The following is an 18,342-nucleotide window of genomic DNA, read 5'->3' as shown; positions in this document are numbered from 1 at the left end:
TAAATGGTCTGAACCTTCATTAACAACACAATGAAATAAAGAGGTGCCCCTGAATCGAGCCTGGTTATGCTTCTCTCCAAAAACAGAATTCAGAGAACAATACTTGGCCTATGGGACACTGTGGGGCATCGGTGCAGAAGGACAACACTTTGGTGTTTGTGCTGAGTGAGTGTGTGAAGGAACAAGCAGGACCAATGGGAGTTTAGTTTCCTGAGCAGGTGAGACTTGAAGCTTAACTCACAGGAAAGACTATCAGGGTAAATGTATTATTTCCATCTTCAGTTCAAGCAGCCAGACGTTTTGGTTCTGATGTGTGATTTCAAATCGATTTCACAGGTTTATCAGCATTCATCTCCATTTTCTGTCCAGGGAAGCATATCACTATGACCACCTGCTCTGACCCATCCAGGGGTTTGTCCAGAACATCCCACGGCCGCTCGACTGGACTGAGATCTGGGGAACGAGGAGGCCAAGTCAAACACCTCACACTGCTGTTGACTCAGCCTGACTTGAAATGGCCAGTATGACCTCAGGACTGGTTATCCTAACCACTTCACCTGTCGACGGTCAGGATGTTGTGTCTGATCGGTGAACTCGGGTATATGGAAATCACACGTGTCGTCCCACCTGAGCGTGCACTCACGCTTTGGACTAAATAACTCGATCGGTGTTAAAGTGCAGTGTGTTTCTCAGGTTTCTCCGCTTCATGAGTTTTTCTCCTTTGCATGAATACAGCACAGGCAGACCCTCAGTAAGTGCAGCTGAACATGTTGTTGTTGTTTTTTACACCAACACAACATAAAGGAGAACATAAAAACAATGACGCACTCCACCTTAAACCGGTTCACGTCTGTTTTTTTTTGCAGTATATTATTATCGAGCAGTAGAGCGATTCTGAGTGGACACGCAACAGGATGACAAGTGCAGACCTTCAGGCACACATCTCAGAGAGGTATCCCTGGCAGACTGTCATGGAGTTCAGACATGCGTACATGGTGAGTGATCACATGTGCACGCACAAACACATCGCCCCGCTTCCTGTCTGCACAAACAGAGTTTCCTATGGGGCTCAGGGTCACAAGCTCACGTCTGTACGTGGAACTTCCCGGCAGCCGTTGAGGAAACATCAGTCGACGCGAGTGGAAAGAGACACAAGAGGGAGAAAGGCATAAAAAGCAACATGAAAAGGAAGAAGACGTAGGAAAAATGAAGCGGCGTTGTGAGACGGGCGGACCGGAGACAAAAGCAAATGTGACCAAATGAAAAATGTGATCTCTGTGCAGTAAAAATGATAGTTATCACCATCTGTGACAGAGCCACAGGTGTGCAGCACAACCAGGATGAAAGCAGAAGGGAACAAAATAACAAAACATTTATAAAATGAGTCACGGTGTCGAAGAGCAAATATCCTAAAAAACCATCAGGAGACAGCAAAGACGAAAAGAGCAACAGTTGTGATTATGAGCAAAACAGCTAATCATGCAACGTCAGAAAAAGATGGAAAAATAGAATCAAAGTGGTTTAAAGACGTCTTTATTGTTAAAGGCAGTGATGAAATTCAGCACAAACAATGCAGCAGAGGAAGACTGGAAGGAAAGACCCGATAATCTGAATAATATCTGCTTCACGACGGCCTCAGCCGAGTCGTCATGATGACGTTATCTGAAACACTCGGTCACATGACTGCTTAGTTGAGTAAAAAAAAAAAAAAAAGGAAAGGCAATATCACTGAACAGGAAGTGTATCATCTTTTAGGTCACGCATCATCCGGGCAAGTCTGTTGATCGGACCAAAAACAACATTATGAAAACAAAATCGTTAATAAAAAGCCGGACAGCGCCCCTCTGAGCACGTCTTTCACTGTGACTGGCTCTTACCATTTCTCGGGGTAGGAACATGTCTTCCTGCCGGAGGACCACCAGAGACACGCTCTCGCCCTGCCGCGTGCTGCGCAGCATGCACACCAGCTCCTCCTGGCCCACGCCTGTGATATCCACACCGTTTACCTACAAACGCACACACAGAGTCAAGACACCGCCACCATCGTCCCCATCCTCCTCCTCCTCATCGTGTTTTCTTATTCTGGCTCAGACTGTGCTGCACCTCGAGTATGCGGTCTCCAGACTGAAGACGTCCATCTTTCACCGCAGCCCCGCGGGGCAGAATGTTTTTCACTAGAATCGGACCGGGACCATGCACCGAAGAATCTCTGGTCACTACAGTAAATCCAAGACCTTCTGGACCTACACACACACACACACACACACACACACACACACAAATGAATGAAGAGGTGAATTATAGCGAGTAGCCACAAGTAACAGCTCTTGGCCTATCCTGACACAAATATCCTGTGTAGCTGCCCTTGCTTCTCTATTTTTATTCCCCGAGACTGAGAGTACAAATTTTACACTATAGCCTTCCTACACACACACACACACACACACACACACACACACACACACACACACACACACACACACACACACACACACACACACACACACACACACACACACACACACACACACACACGACCTAAACCACTCTTGAAAGCTCAAACAGTGTTGTTGACTCAGCTCCTGACTACATACTATAAGTGTGATAATTCAAAGCCTTAAGAGATTGCATGCGTGCATGTGTGCATGCATGTGTGTGTGCATGTGTGTGTGCATGTGTGTGTGTGGCTTTAAACCCTTCAGCTACAGCCGCAGTTAGAGTTCCTGCAGGTGTGAAATTGTTTAAGGTTTGTGGAAAATGAGGGAGAGATGAGAAAAGGGCACGAGAGGTAAGAGAGGAATGAGTGAAACAAAGTGGAAACAAAGAGTGAATGTTCCGGAAACGGGGGTGATGAATATTAAAACACTAATCAGTGAAAAACATGTGCACAAAATGTGCACGAAAGCATTCATACACATGCATGCGTGGACAAAAAGGCCACACACAGACGCAGGGACTGGTTGAGCGCTTTATAGACCTCATTAAGTCTAGTCTCTTTAGCAGCGCTAAGTCAGCAGTTTGGGCCAGTATGAATTCATATCAGCAGAAATGAACAGATCAATAAAGACTTAATAGACCCTGAAGAGAGAGCCTCGGGAAGACGGAGAGAGGAAGGACTCTAAGCCAGAAAACAGTGAAAAAGGAAACTTTTTATGGAGAGAGAACATCTGTAGAGACATGAAGAAATATTACAGACGCTGATTAATAAAAATCCAGAGTCACAGAAAAAAACCCTAAAAGAGACTCTCGTCTAATTTTACCTGAACCTCAAACTGAGAGCACACACGACTCCTGAAGAGCTACAAAAAGTCATATTCACAGAAAAATGATGAGTGAGGCTCGTTCTGTACACAGGTGTGTCGCACCTTTCTTTAAATCGATCCTTAGTCTTCGTCCTCCTCTCTTATTGGCCATCAAGCTAGAGAGGGCGGGGCTTTTCTTCAGGAGGGGGCTCTCACTTTTCCCCTTCGGGGTCTATTTGAAAAACAAGCAGCAGTAAATTCATTGTTTCACATTTCAAAACCCCAAACAAGAGTGTGGCATTTATTAAACAATATATCTGTTACAGCAAAGTCTAACACACACTGGTCACCTTGGAGTCGCCGTAAAAGCAGCTCATAGAAGCTGCTTTAAATTTAAGATGTTAAACATCAAACAGGTGAGAAAAAGATCTAAACGTGCTGGGAAAAAAACAGTATCGATAAAGTCTGCGTACGGACGCGTGCGAGTCTGGGGAACAGTCCATCACATCTGCATGACAGGAAAAGATAATCAGCTGCTGCTAAGAAACTGCTGCCGCAATGCCAGCTGTTTTAAATGTCAGCCATGTCACCATGGTGATGCTGACGACAAAGTTGCATCCGTTTGTGTTTTAGGACTTGATCGTTGTAGGAAGGAGGTCAAAATAACACGAGGTTTGAACCCGTTTCTACAATTACAGCATCTAAAGAATTTAAAGCAACCCAAAAATAAAAAATAGTATATTTAGCACTCGAAATAACAGACCATGGGAAATATGGTCTGTCTTTAAGGAGGAGGCTGGAGAGAAGTTAGCACTCGCTCTAGAAGGAAAGGTGAGGAGACCGAAGCTCAAGCCCGGGCTGTATTGTGTTTGCCTGTGCACACATTAATCATTAAAACTGCAAACTTTTTACAAAGCGTGCACGACAGATGCAAAGTCTGTGTCAGTCTGTGGATGTGCAGCAGAGGAACTTACACTGAAACCCGGCTCGAGGCCGGCCGTCTCTTCCGCCAGCCGCACGGCTGAATTCTCCGAGGGTTTAAACACAGGTTTGGCTTTGACAGGGGGCGGAGGCTCTTTGGTGTTTCGGGGGCTGCCGGTGGGACCGGTATTATTGCCAAACAGCTGACCAATCAGACTCTTCTCATAGCGCTCTCTGTTGAAAGAAGGCACGACTTCCAGGCGTACAACCGGGGAACGCATCGCCTGACGGAACACATCCTGAGATCTGAGAGGACGAAAACGAGGAGAAAGTTTTACTTCAAAGTTTGTAGCACATTATGTGCACAACAAGTGGCACACGCTGAACATTAAAAGGAATCATGTCATTAATCACAATTACACAGGAAGAGCAGTTATCCATCTCTGACACAAAAACTAATTACTGAAGGGTAGATAACTCAATCAGGAGAAAAATACAAAAAGACACATGGTATAAATATGATTATGAATGACAAAAAATGTCAATTAATTGGTAATTAATATAAATGGGATATCTGATTTTTGCAATAGGATCATTCATCTTAAAAGACTAACTTTCATTTCTAAGACTGGCTGGTGCTGCTCTGACAAGTAAGCAAAGAAAGCTGATGTATAATCAGCTAAACAGGAGTTTAAACTAATGGCAGATTTTATATTTCTGTGTGCAAAGGTTAATTCTGACATAAAGACATTATAACCTAACCTGAAATATAACATCCGCACATTTTACAATGTGCCACTGCTTACTGCTGGCTGTTCTGTGCATCTCTTAATGTTTTTCTCAGGAGTAAGACAGGAGACAACACCGAGCCATGACACCTGTGCAGAAGGCCATCATAATCTCATGATCTATAAAAAAACATCATTTTGCAGGGGATTCGTCTACATCAGATCCCAATAAGTACGTTAGGGGAACGGTTGTGTCAGAAGCTGCAGTACACACCATTATTCTCCTCAGATAACTGACAGAGCAAATCCAGTTTATTAGCATTTTATTGGGTTACACACGTATCGTTTCCCTCCCAGATTACGAGCGCATTATAATGATTAGAAATAACCGTAACCAGACACTATGTTTAGAAAGTCCTGTGTGGAACCTAATAAATCACGTATGGAATTATAATGATTTTTTAACTACTTAAAGATCCACTCAGGTGGAGGAGTTTCCACGTAGAAGACTCAATCGATAAATCAATAAAGAGTCAGCCATCATGGAGTACACTCACTGAAACACCTGCGTTCTTATTTATTTAGTTATCTTACTATGAAAACATCCAATCTGGGACAGCAGTGCTTAGATTGTCACAGCCAGAGGCTCGGTTTATAGAACAATAAAGATCAAAATTAGGAAATTAAAATGTGAACGGCTGACGGGGTTTCCTGGGATCTCATTTCACACCCAGTCGTCTTTCCAGACTTAAGGCCGCCACCTTTATGTCCTGAGTGGGGAGCGTGTGTCACCGTCTCCCACACTGCCGTTGGTCCTGCCCCAAACTGCACAAACACGGTTCATCAGTCCTCTGAGAACCGCAGAAAATCGTAAAAGCTGCGACTGATTTCGGTGCCTTTACTCTTTGGTCTTCCAAATACTTCAATCCAAAACAAACATCAGCGTTCTGACATTCTGTGCCTGCAGAAATGTACAACTTCAGTGGATCTCCCACAGTAACATTAAAACACTTCCCACTGGACTTCCCGACACGTCCACGCTAAAGATGTGTTAGTGGGAATGTGTCTATGATATGTTGTCTTCCTGTGCTGGGCTCTGAGGAAATATTATTTTTGCTCTGTTGTTGAAAATTAAAACCACAGTTTGATGTTTTTTTCTAAAAACATCTGGGAACACCTTTTTTTACGAGCAACATCAGACGCAGCCGTGAGACTGGCTGCTGCTAACATCAGAGAAACCGCTCTGTGCAGCTGTGCTCAGCAGACCAACGTCTCAGAAAGCACAGCACGATGACCACGCCCGGCTCCTTTCTCGTCCCGTCGTTGAGTGAATATCATTGCTGTTACAGGGTCAGTGCTTTGTCCTCCATCACTGCGAGTCTGCTCCTGAGTGCAGGGAGCAAACGTCACTAAATCTGGTGTGAAGAAGCTCAGTTTCCACTGATAAAGTCAGATTTGGCAACAACAGCATGAAAACTTGGACTCCACAGTCACAGCTGATGGTGGGGGTCTCCGTGCTGAGAATGTTTTATTGGAACATCTTGGGCACTAATATCAAATCAATCATGGTACCAATTAAAAGCCTTTATGGATATTTTTGCTGACCACACGGATTTCTTATTGCCGTCTACTAATGGACACTTTCAGCATGTCACAAAGAAGCAGTACTGTCAAACTGGTTACACTGGTTACTGCTAACCATATCTGATATCAGGAGCTCTGCAGCGCAAGTGCTCAGCTGATAAAGCCGCATAATTTCAATATAGACCAACATCTCAAAGGAGGCTTCCAGCATCTTGTTAAATCTGATAACTAATGTGAGAGTAGGGCAGGCCCACACCACGTTAGAGTCCCCCTCTGTGAATACATACATGTGTAATACACATTCACGGCAAACTGACTGAGCATCATATCTGCCAGGATGCAAAATCACAGAGAAAACTCACAGAGACTTCACAGGACATCCAGGAGAGCTGAACATGTCAGTTCACTCATTCAGAGGGAGTATTGTAATATTGAATCATACTAATTATTAAAGTCTCTAATATTAGCAAATATGACCATAAAAGTAGACCTTTGTAGCCCTCATGCCTGCTGGCGGTTCATGGAAATCTATGCTTTTATATTATTATTACAAATGTAAATCCAAAGGCCAACATCTGCACGGTGTACGATACAGGAAGTGAGTGGATGTGTGGGCTAATGGGCGCAGGACGCCACCACAGGGCAATGGCAGTGGATATGATAGCTGCGTGTGTGTGTGTGTGTGTGTGTGTGTGTGTGTGTGTGTGTGTGTGTGTGTGTGTGTGTGTGTGTGTGTGTGTGTACACATGTTTAGACATGTTTGTGAGGACAGCAAATTGGCATGCTATTATACTTATGGGGACAAAACACTGGTCCTCACGAGTTTGAAGACATTTTTGAGGCTCAAAATGTGGTTTTAGTGTCAGGATTACAATCGAGTTATGGTTGGGTTTAGGCTGAGGGTTAGGATTAGGTATTCAGTTTTGAAGGTTAGGGTTCAGGTAAGGGGCTAGGGAAAGCATTGTGTCAATGAGATGTCCTCACTAAGATATGAAAACGTGTGTGTGTGTGTGTGTGTGTGTGTGTGTGTGTGTGTGTGTGTGTGTGTGTGTGTGTGTGTGTGTGTGTGTGTGTGTGTGTAGACATAGCTTTCAGGGGGATCAGTGGACTTTCTGTGGCCCACTTTTGCAGGATCAAGCTGCATATCACAATATCACACCTGCCATGACGGAACAATACTGAGAGAGCATGTGTGTGTATGTGTGTGTATGTGTGTGTAATACAGTCCATTCAACTTTGTTAATGCAGACTGACGATATATCACATGTAAGATTAAGGGTGTAATACAGGAGAAAAACTGTCCGTGTGTGTGTTTGTGTGTCAGCGAGTGCACAGGGGGCTACACACCTGTCTTTGAACAATAGGTACAAACCTCAGCGGTGATAATCCATTTACCTACAGTACAGCATAAAATACCTCACGCGTAATCTCATTACCACAGTGAACACTGGACAGGAACTGTTGTGTGGACTGAATACACAGTGTAATGTGGTGCAATCAATATAATATCCGCATCTGTGCCTGTAATCTGTGGCAATTGTTTTTACGGGTGTCTTTTATCATTTTAATGCTCTGTAATCACATTACATCTCTAAACACTCGTGTTTATGTAGCCCTGTTCAGGCTTCAGGGGCACCGTGAGCAAACTCCAACATTTGATCTCCAAGGTTGAACAAATCTTTCCTTTACACACACACACACACACACACACACACACACACACACACACACACACACACACACACACACACACACACACACACACACACACACACACACACACACACACAGATTAATCCAGAAGCAGCTAAACATCTGCCAAGTGTTTTTCTGCATTTCTTTGGATTTGCAGTGCTACCTCACAGAAGGTGAGACAGCAGGGGAAGACAGGTTTATACTTTAGTTGAGTTTTTTCACTAACTTGGTAACAATACCACAAATTAATGTAATTTTAATGTATCCAAACCTACTTTTAAAGTTAAGTGCGATTATATTGCTCCATTAACCAAAACTCACAGAAGAAACAGCAGCTCCTAAACGTAAAGCAGTTCTTTCTTGGTCCGTACACAACGTGGACATTAACTGTAACACGATACGCTGTGTTTATTTTATTCTACGGCCGTGCATTTATTCTAATAGAGCTGTACTCACTGGCTGAAGGTCTTGTCCATGAGATCGGTGTCGTTGATTTTCACGATGCACTCGTCTTCCTGAAACAGGCCGTCCTTTCTGGAGCGGCTCTCTTCCTCCACTCCACGGATATACAGACCAAGAGCCCTGACGGAGAACATGCAAGAACAGAGCGAGAGATTAAAGGACGTTTTCCATGCACAGGTTCACAAACGCACAGAACTTCTTGCATGCAGACAGACGAGTCTCCATATGGTTTACTTTACCACAGTTATGGTCATTTTATCTCCAAGCTCCGCTGTGGGTTTCTACTATAACTTACAGTCCTGTGAAAAAGAAAGTTTTCACAAGACTCCCTGTGGTCCTGTGAAAACACCCTGACTACTTCCAAAGGAATGAAGAGGGTAACTGATCATCAGCAAGTGTGAGCACCTCTATAAAAACAGAAGTTTGCTGGTCTGGAGCTTTGAAGCACGTGCCAACACGATGCCAGGGAGGAAAGATGTAAGCAATGAGCTTATAGATGCAGCTGCTGCTGCCCACGAGTCTGACAAGGGTTATAATGTCATTTCCAAATAATTTGATTATTCATCATTCTGCAGTGAGAAGTGGTAGATATTCAAGAAAGATGCTAACGTTCAGAGGGCTGAGCATCCCTGAAAATAATAATAATAATAATAATAATAATAATAATGGATACTTTATTGATCCCCATGGGGAAATTACTTGTTTTTCTCTGCATTTGACCCATTCACTCAGTGAAGCAGTGGGCAGCCCACTAAGCAGGCGCCCGGGGAGCAGTGTGTAGGGACGGTACCTTGCTCAGGGGTACCTCAGGGTAGCCGTTAAGTGGATTCGAACCGCCGACCTTCCGATCATGGGGTGACCACTTTACCTACTGAGCTATCCCTGCCCCAGAATCCACCCCAAGGTCAGACTGTGCTGTTCTCAGAGACATCGCAAAAAACCCAACAGCTCCATCTCAGACTCGACAGGCCTCAGTTAGCATGTTAAACACGAAAGTTCATCACAGCATAATTAGGAAAAGACAAGTGTGGCGTTTAGAAGGGTCGCCAGGAGAAAGCACGCAACACGCCAGCATGGTTTAGGTTTGCAAAGTTGCAAAGACTCGAGATCAGGCCAAAGAGGAGATGCTTGGCTATATCGCAGCACATCAGTGAAGCACAGCAACGATAACAACTGGAGTTTTATACAGAAACAAATCCTGTTTCTCACAAACAAGTCATAAGATCAGCGTACAATCATGATTTAGTCTGCGCTTGACTGTGATGATGTAGTTTAAATGCATGCTTCTATGTCCGCCTGATTCTGTGCATCGCGGTGCATTACGACTCATCACAGGTGATTCTTCTCTCACTCAGCATTGTGTCTTCTATGAAAATGTGGGATGTGATCCCAAAATCGAAGAGAGCAGCACTGCATGTTGTTTATTTAGTCGCTGCTGCAAAGACTGCCTGCTTACCTCGGCTCCTTGAATGACTTTAAACACAGTAGTAACAATGTCAGGACATCTTAACGTTATCTGTATTAGACGATATAAACACCTTCAAACTTACAAACTGAGAGTGAAATGGTAATATGTAAGAAAATGGCAACAGTTCAGTACTCCGGGTCCTTAACTTGAACAAAATACAGCGTTTGATGATGAAAAATGCTGAAACTAGGTTAAAAGGTAACAAAGAGATGAGTGTGTGAGAAAGGAAAAAACACCGTGGAGCGCATGATGGGGAAAAACAGAGAACGAGGAATTCAAGCAGGAGACTGGTGAGGTCAGGTGAGTCATGAGAACAGTCATAAAAAGTTATCCTGCTCTCCGTGAGGAAATCCCCATCCACTGCCCGACTGTCCCACACCCAAAGTAGAGCCCTGCATAGCTGTGCACTCATGTCTTCCTTTTCTTCTTTTCCCCACTGTGGGAGCATCTCTGGGTGTTTATGTAGTGCAGCGCAGCAAATAACAGGATTATGACGGGATGACTTTAGTATATGCTTTCTATGGTAATCTGACAGTGTCTCTGGGGGTTAAAGTAGAGAATTAGGGTTTAAATAGAAGGATGTGTGTTGTGAGCGCAACTCACCGTCCGCTGAGCGACGAGCAGTAGGGCACCACGTGGATTCCCAGAGGGCTGTCCTCTCCTAGGATCTCCACCATTCTGGTCAGGCTGTGCACACACAGTGAACACACACATACAGAGAGGAAGAAAACAAAATAATACAAGTTCAGTTACTCTGAAAGGAAGGGTAGCTTTGACGTAGCACAGCAACAGGAACAACTGAACTACTTCAGTTGTTGCACGAGACGAGAGAATCAGGAAAGTCCTGAGAGAACAGAAATCAAGATAAAAAGCTTAGATGTGCCTTAAAAAGTATCCAAGGTTAATCATCAGGCATGACACAAAATAAAAGGATTAAATGTTAAATGTGCAGACAGAGAGAAAACAGCAGGGCAGCCCTCACACACATGTGGTACCACCAGAACAAAAACCTGTGCCGGTCTGGGGAGGAAAAGTTTGGAGAAGCGCTATCCAAGATTGAAACGTCATTTTCCATGGATCCGTTCACTGAGCTAAAAATACTTTTTGTCGAGGACTTAATCCATGTCTGCAAACCCAGGCCGCAGAGGAGGCGATGCCAACACTCTAATCAAAGTCAATAAAAGTGCAGATTGCTGCTGTGTGCGCACGCCTGTCACAACTTTTATGTGGCATCCTTCTCTGAGGATTTCTGACTTGCTTTCAGTCTCTCAGTGTCTCTGTCTAGCTTCGATTATTCAAGTATGTATCTGCTTTACATTCTGCCTGTGTTTTAATGCATGTGTGTGCTGAAGTCTTTGTTTGTTTGATTAGTTTATCTATCAGCACACAGCCATTAATCCTCTCCTGACCTTCTCTCTGCTCCATGCGTGCATGTGTGCGTGTTTTTAGAAGCCAGTTTGTCTGAACTTGGTTTTGTGCTTTTGTTCTGCCCTCCCCTCTCCGTCTCTGACTATCTGTTCGTTTTGTCTCCCTCTCTCTCTAGACCATCCATCCATTTGTAAACCCCCCACCCCCCCATCAACTGATAGCAGCACAGATGCTGATAAACTCCAGAGAGGGTTACTGATGATGCTGGATGGCAACAGGGAAAGATGCAAAGTGTAGAAACAAGTTCTCCCTCTCTCCTTGTCTCAGACACACACACACACACACACACAGAAAGCTAATGCTGCCTCATCGCTACTCAGCAGATTTGAGTTTAATCCAGACAACAGGAAGTGAGACTGGGGAAGAAAGACAGAGGCAAGGACACAGAGTGGTGTTTAAAGATTTAGAGCATGCTCTCAGTGTGTAACCGGAAAACTGACTGGATCACACTGGAAACTGTCATTACACACATACCATTTCTCCATGTGTTGTTGAAGCACACCATTGTGTTGTATGTTAATAAGGAAATGTAAAGTGATGGGGTTGGTGCTACCACAGCTGCTGTCCCAGACCGCGACTGGTCATACCAGAGGTCATGACATGGTCATAAGCTCTGGTATGACCGGTCGTATGACCGTATAATGACATATGATTACATGTGATTAGGGTGACTCCTGGACATTTTTGTGGCTGATCCAAATGAGACAGGCCCATGGAATCAACTGGAAGGATAACATATCCCATCTAAACCAGTCACATCTCTGGATCCTGAAATAAATGCAGTCAGCATTAATGGAGTGTGCCTTTTCAAGCTTACAGTAAAGATTACTTCATGTACAGTTAGAAGAAACAGATCCTGTCTTGACCCGACTGCCACCCTGCGCATCATCCTTGAACAGTCAACTGAGCTGAACTCGAGCGTAAGTCAACTTTGTGGATTATGAAAAGGCTTTGGATGGTGTGCACAGGGAACCTTGTAGTACCAATGAAGTCGGTTAACTTCCTAATGAGTTTAAGATCCAGACTGGGGTGAGACAAGCATGCCTGCTATCACCATTCCCAATCCTGTGAGTGATTGACGGGTTAAAGAAGAAAATCACAGAAGGAAGAAGAAGCGGAGTGAAGTGGACACAGCTGGAACACCTGGATTTCAGTTTTTTTTTTACAATTATTTTTGAAGATTTGTCGTTACTATCTTGCAACCACCAGCAAACGCAAGAGAAGACAAGCGCACAAGCAGCTGTACGACTGAACATCCACAAAGATAAAACTGAGATCATGAGAGTAAAGCCAGGACCAAGGACGTTGGAGGACCCCACTGACGGCCTTCACCCAGGAGGGTGTTAGACTTAGTATGGGGAACGGTGCAGGAGTATATGTCATTATGATGACTGAAATTTTGAGCATTAGAGGACAGTTCATCAGCATACGTGCCCCTGCCACTTCATTAGGTACACTTTGAACTGCGTTACACGCGTCAGCCGGTTTGATCATCGTGGCACAGATTTAACGAGGTGCTGGAAACACTGCTCTGAGGTTTTGTGTGCTCAGAGAGGCTCAGAGTAGTTTTTTGATTTAACCATGTCTGCATGCCTGAATGCACTGAGTTGCTGTCATGTGATTGGCTGAGTAGATTTGCGTTGGTGTTATGAATGACAATGTAAAGTTGAGATGTTTTCCTGCATTAGTGATCACAATAATAAACTTAACTTTATTTAAAACAAACACTTACTGAGATTTTTCAGCCTTGGTCACAGAAAGCAACCGATACCGCCCTTCTCACATCACAGAATCAGTCTGAACACGGCATGAAAGGAGAAAGGAAGAGGAAGAGGAAGGAAAAGTAACACTGATGTATAACAGGAGAAAAACAGGGACAAAGGAGAAAAGAAAGTAGCGAGCAACCAAGGTCTAGAAGTAAAATGAAATGAAGGCGGGAGGAGGCACTGAATTAATCAGACAGGGCTAATGAAAAGAATTAATACAAGAGGGAAAATAACATCCACCCCTCCCTCTATCCTTCCTGCTGCTGCGCTTCTGATCTCTAACACTAACTACAACACAGGCACGCACACACAAACACACCGACGCACACAAACACTTCAGATCCATTTGCATTTCCTTTCTCGTTTTTTCTTCTGTGAGATGTTTGACAGGCTGCATCAATGCAAAAAATGAAGTCGGGGTGAAAGGGAGAGACAAAATGGGTGAGACTCGAGAAAGGAGAGAGGGAGCGCGACGAGAGAACAAGAGACAGAAAAAAAGAGGCAAAAAGCAAAGAGAGGGGAGCGAAAGAGAGATGAAGAGAGCAGGTGTTCCCTTTATCCACCTGCCACTTCACTGATCCTCGCTATGAAAGACAGACACAGAGGAGAAATAACAAAAACAGAGGATGTGCATTACCAAAGCGCTCTCTTCCTCTCTATGCATTCCTCCCTCTCGTCTCATCCCTCTTCTTATTTATCCTGCTCTCTCTCTCCCTCCTTTTTCCCCTCAAAGCCAGTCTTTCAAGCGCAGAGCGCCAGAGTAAATGCAAGGCAGTGAAAATACACAAAAATACTACAGATAAGTGTGAGAAAATACACAAGAACTCAAAGTATAAAATAAATGAGAGCCTTCACAAACAAAAGTAGCAGAGATAGTATTTAATGCATAAGAGCAAAGTGCAATAAACATGAGTTTGTCACAGTAACAACCTCGATCAGATCGAAGGTGCTTGGAAAGCAAAGCGACGGCTGCTGAAGATGTGTCACCTGGATTACCTACACAGACACGTTACCTTTGGGAGGAAAACCCTGCAACTGGTGCAGGAGTATGAAGGGAATCAACCTTTATCAGACTTTTTCTGGGTCTATCGATGAGGAGGAATATCAGACGTCTCCTTCTTAAAAACTTCATCGTTATTCCTGGTTTGTTTTAAAAGGTCACACTGAAGAATCTCATCTAAAACACGGATGTCTACGCTTCAGGTCATGAACCGCTGCCCTGGCGTTTTCTCGCAAAAACAGAAAGATACAATTTTGAACTCACTGCTGTTTCATAAACACGAGTCCAGGCTCAGAGGAAGCAAAGCAGCCCCAAATCCCGGTTATGTCAGCTGCTCACAGAGCAGTGTGGTGTGGAATAAATACTGGTCATTTTTACACAAACTTCACAAATGTGATCATTTCATTTTCAAAGAGCTTCCTGTGCACACACATGTAAAACGCCTATGAAAGTTCATATATGGTTTAAATAAGCCGCTGCTACATGCTGGATGCTCTTCTGCTGGGGAAACAGCAGACAGACGAACACTAATATTATGCTGATTAATCTCTGAATGTAGATATATTGTACGTGACGTGGAACAACTAGATCCAGGCATCTGTAACTGGTAAGCGTGAGTCTTCTAGTCGAGGCGTGATGAGCTTTTCTGTTTATCTAGGAAAAAAGCGCCTGTTGTCTTTGAGGAAAGGGGACTCCACAGGAAGCTGAGATGTCCCAGTTTTCCTCTAGCAGTTGAATCCAGCCTACAGTTGTTTATCTGCACGAGCACGGATTCAGGAAGACTCTCAAAACGTCACATGCACACACGATGCGATCTGTGCATGTCGAGGAAACTTTGCGCACGCGTATTTAACAAACTGTAAGTGAGCCGAACGAACGTCTCAAATATTTTCAGACACGTGCACGGGAAGCTTTTCAAAAGTGAACAAGTCTGTGAAGCGGAAATTCAGAATATTGTCTGTAGATTATAAATTTTAACTTTAATTATTATAGTTTTAGATGTTCAAATTTCTCTGTATTTGTGGGTGGGCTGAAAAACAGAATATACACACATTTACATTATTTAGAAATCTGGGTTTATGCTTGTGAATCATATTAAACGCATTTATAAACCTATGGAGACACATTTACTCTTTCCTGGCATCGTTACATCAAAACCACATTATTCAGGGCTCGTCTAGAGGGAGCAAAGACTTGTGCCCAGATGTTGCAGTTTCAGGATTGGAGACAATCTTTGCAGTACAGCCACTCCGGCCCTGACAGTAGCAATAATAAATAGTAGTACTACATTTTAAATGTAGTTTTCATTTGATTAACTTTGGTTTGATTTGAGCAAACATCTTTCAAAGGTCATTGTAGCTCGTAAAATCCAAGTTTCTTATTTTTTCTGTTCTTAAAGCTGCATTCTCTGCGAGTTCCACCAGATGGCGATAGCCGGGGTTGCAAAAGAGCTGAAAGGTGAAACGCTGCATGTGTTCGCCCTAATTTAGACCATGGAGCCCTACTCTAAAAAGCATCGCAGCTTTAAAACTGCCTGTGAAGTTAGATTTAAAAGTTTTTTAGAGCCTGTTTGGTGCCATCGTGTCTGAGTACAGAGGATGACGACACCACTTACAGCTAATAAGTCGTACATTAGTTTATCCCAGAAAGCTACGTCTGTTCAGCTGGATGTTACTTTCATCACTCCAAGTGTTTTCCTCAGTTTTTCTTAGCTGGATGATTCAGGAATGCTTTCAAATACATTACTTTGTGTTCGCTAACTACTGACAGAACCGGTAACTCTTAAGTTGTACTGAAATCATCAGTCGGCACTATTTTATGTAATTTGAATGCTTTTGCAGTAGATAAGCTTTATAAGCAGTGTACCAGGATATTTGGTGTATGGCAGCATAAAGCATTCATAGCGTACTATGAACACAGACAAAGATGTTCCCGTGTGCGCTTCACATTAACTCCTCGACCATTTTGGGCTACAAAGAAAACTGAAATAGTTCCTAAAGGATGAGAAAGATTTTGTAATTTTACAGCCAACATTACAAAGTAACTCCCTGCAGCCTACATGACACCTGGGTGACAGGGTGAGGGTGTAATTTAACCCCCAGTTATATGAAGCTTGTCCTTCTTTTCTCAGTTCACAACATAACAGGTTTCTTACAGTCAGGAATCCCAATATCCTAAAAGAAATATGATATAACTGATACTTAAATGTAGACACGATGGCTTTATATCCAGTTCTTTATCCCTGCATCATTTCCATTTTCCTTATGACTAAGAAGGTCACAACAGCGCGTCATAAAAGGACCCTCGGTAATAAGAATAATCAACGCCGCAATCTCGGTTCAAACTTTTCTCCCCTGAACTGCAGGCAGAGACTAAATAAGCAGATTAGTATCAAAACACCGGCAGAGTAAAATTCACTGGCAACGAATGGAAGTGTTCGGTCCCCAAATACATATTCATACGCTGGTAAAGCAAGGCTAAACCTCTTACTTCCAGTTAGTTTTCTGCACTCGGTGAAGCCTACTTACCTCTTCAGCTCGTATAGCTTCTAAAACACCTCCGATACTCTGCCTGCCTTATTCACAAAGAAACATAATATAGCTGAAATGCTATTTCAATAAACCAATTTACAGTAAATCTGTTTCCCTGTATAAAAAGGACATTTTGATTCAAACGTAATGAGTTTTCTGGTGTGCACGCAGCGCGGTAAAAATTATGATGAGCCATAACCGTATTTATAGGTGTAGCTTCACATTTAAAGGTGCACGAATGCTCGCACGCAAACACACTCCGGGAGGACGACAACACGCACAAAAACACACACGGCGCACAAAACTCATACTCTGTCACAGGGACGCACGTGTTCCTCTAACGTATGCCTCTCTGCTCCAGTATTTATGGCTGCGCTCCTCTCATTTTGGACTTTTTTGCAATTTCAAGGATCGTTTCCCCAGCGACCACGGAAACCATTACATCACGTCTACATTACTCACAGATGAGATGGTTGGTGTGAGAAAAAAACGTTACAGAGAAAATAAAACAAATCTCAGCGGGTGTCTTAAATATTAACTGTTATATTTACTGCGCTGAACGGCAAAGTGTCACAAGAGGTAATCAGACTCAGGTTGTTCCCATTTAGTTTGCCCGTCCATTAATTCAGGAGGCAAAGTTGTGCGTTATAGTTAGGGCTGAACGATTATGGAAAATAATCTAATTGCGATTTTTTGCCCCAATATTGCGATTGCGATGCGATATGCGATTATTTTTTAAGGTCTTTGTCTTCTGTATTATTAAACAAAGACAAGCAATACATCATATAGTATGGCCAATACTATATTACATTAATTTTAAACTGTTCTTTCCTGGAAGACAGACCTCTGTTATGATGACATGAGGTGATGCATGAATTGATGACTGACATTTTTATTTAACTTCTTCAATCACAACAGTATATTTGAACATACACAATAGTTTATTTTTAGCTTACAAACATCTGAGCATAAAGTGCTGACAAGGAACCCTGGTGTAAACATTAAAATGAAAGTCAGTACAATGTGCAGATTGCAGAAATATACATAAACAAAATCAGTGGCTTTACCACACTCAGTTTTTCGACATCTGTGAACTACTAGACAGTCATTCAATTAAAAAATAATATTAAATAAATAAAAAATACACACATCTTACTGATCTCTGCAGTCAGTAACATTACACATAAAGTGCAAACATAATAGCAATTGTATAAACACACACACAAACACGCCTTTAAAGTTTAAAGGCGTGAAATTGGACGGTCTAGTTCTGATTAGCGTCACCGCTGTCTCGGTGGAGTTTAATAAACTCGGCCGTCTGCTTCTTGCTATCTAAAATATAACCAGACACTGGTGTAAATTCTCGACTGTCTCATACTTCTGTTTAATAAGTTTTCTGTTTGACGTTTAGTCAGCTGTGTGAAAACCAAGGAGGAACCCACCCGGGGGATTAATAAAGTTTTATTTTATCTAATCTAATAACTTTAATCTCAGCCAAACCGATTTACTCACGAACA

At 43.1% G+C, this 18,342-nt stretch overlaps 1 protein-coding gene across 4 annotated transcripts in view; it reads right to left on the bottom strand.

The window, feature by feature from the left end:
* LOC308410389 (partitioning defective 3 homolog B-like) overlaps nt 1-18,342 on the bottom strand; it is a 238,090-nt gene that overhangs the window by 144,981 nt on the left and 74,767 nt on the right. For all 4 annotated transcript variants that reach the window (XM_080903688.1, XM_080903689.1, XM_080903690.1 and 1 more), the window contains exons 6-11: nt 10,704-10,787; nt 8,627-8,752; nt 4,217-4,469; nt 3,366-3,474; nt 2,104-2,243; nt 1,878-2,006 (exon numbers count right to left, since the gene is read on the bottom strand). In XM_080903688.1, coding sequence (XP_080759814.1) covers nt 1,878-2,006; nt 2,104-2,243; nt 3,366-3,474; nt 4,217-4,469; nt 8,627-8,752; nt 10,704-10,787 — 841 coding nt within the window. The remainder of the gene's footprint in view (nt 1-1,877; nt 2,007-2,103; nt 2,244-3,365; nt 3,475-4,216; nt 4,470-8,626; nt 8,753-10,703; nt 10,788-18,342) is intronic.

The sequence above is a fragment of the Rhamphochromis sp. 'chilingali' genome, assembly GCF_963969265.1.
Source record: "Rhamphochromis sp. 'chilingali' genome assembly, chromosome: 14".
NCBI classification, from domain to species: Eukaryota; Metazoa; Chordata; class Actinopteri; order Cichliformes; family Cichlidae; genus Rhamphochromis; species Rhamphochromis sp. 'chilingali'.
Note: the sequence above shows the minus strand (reverse complement) of the source record. Positions and strands in the feature narration are given on the sequence as shown.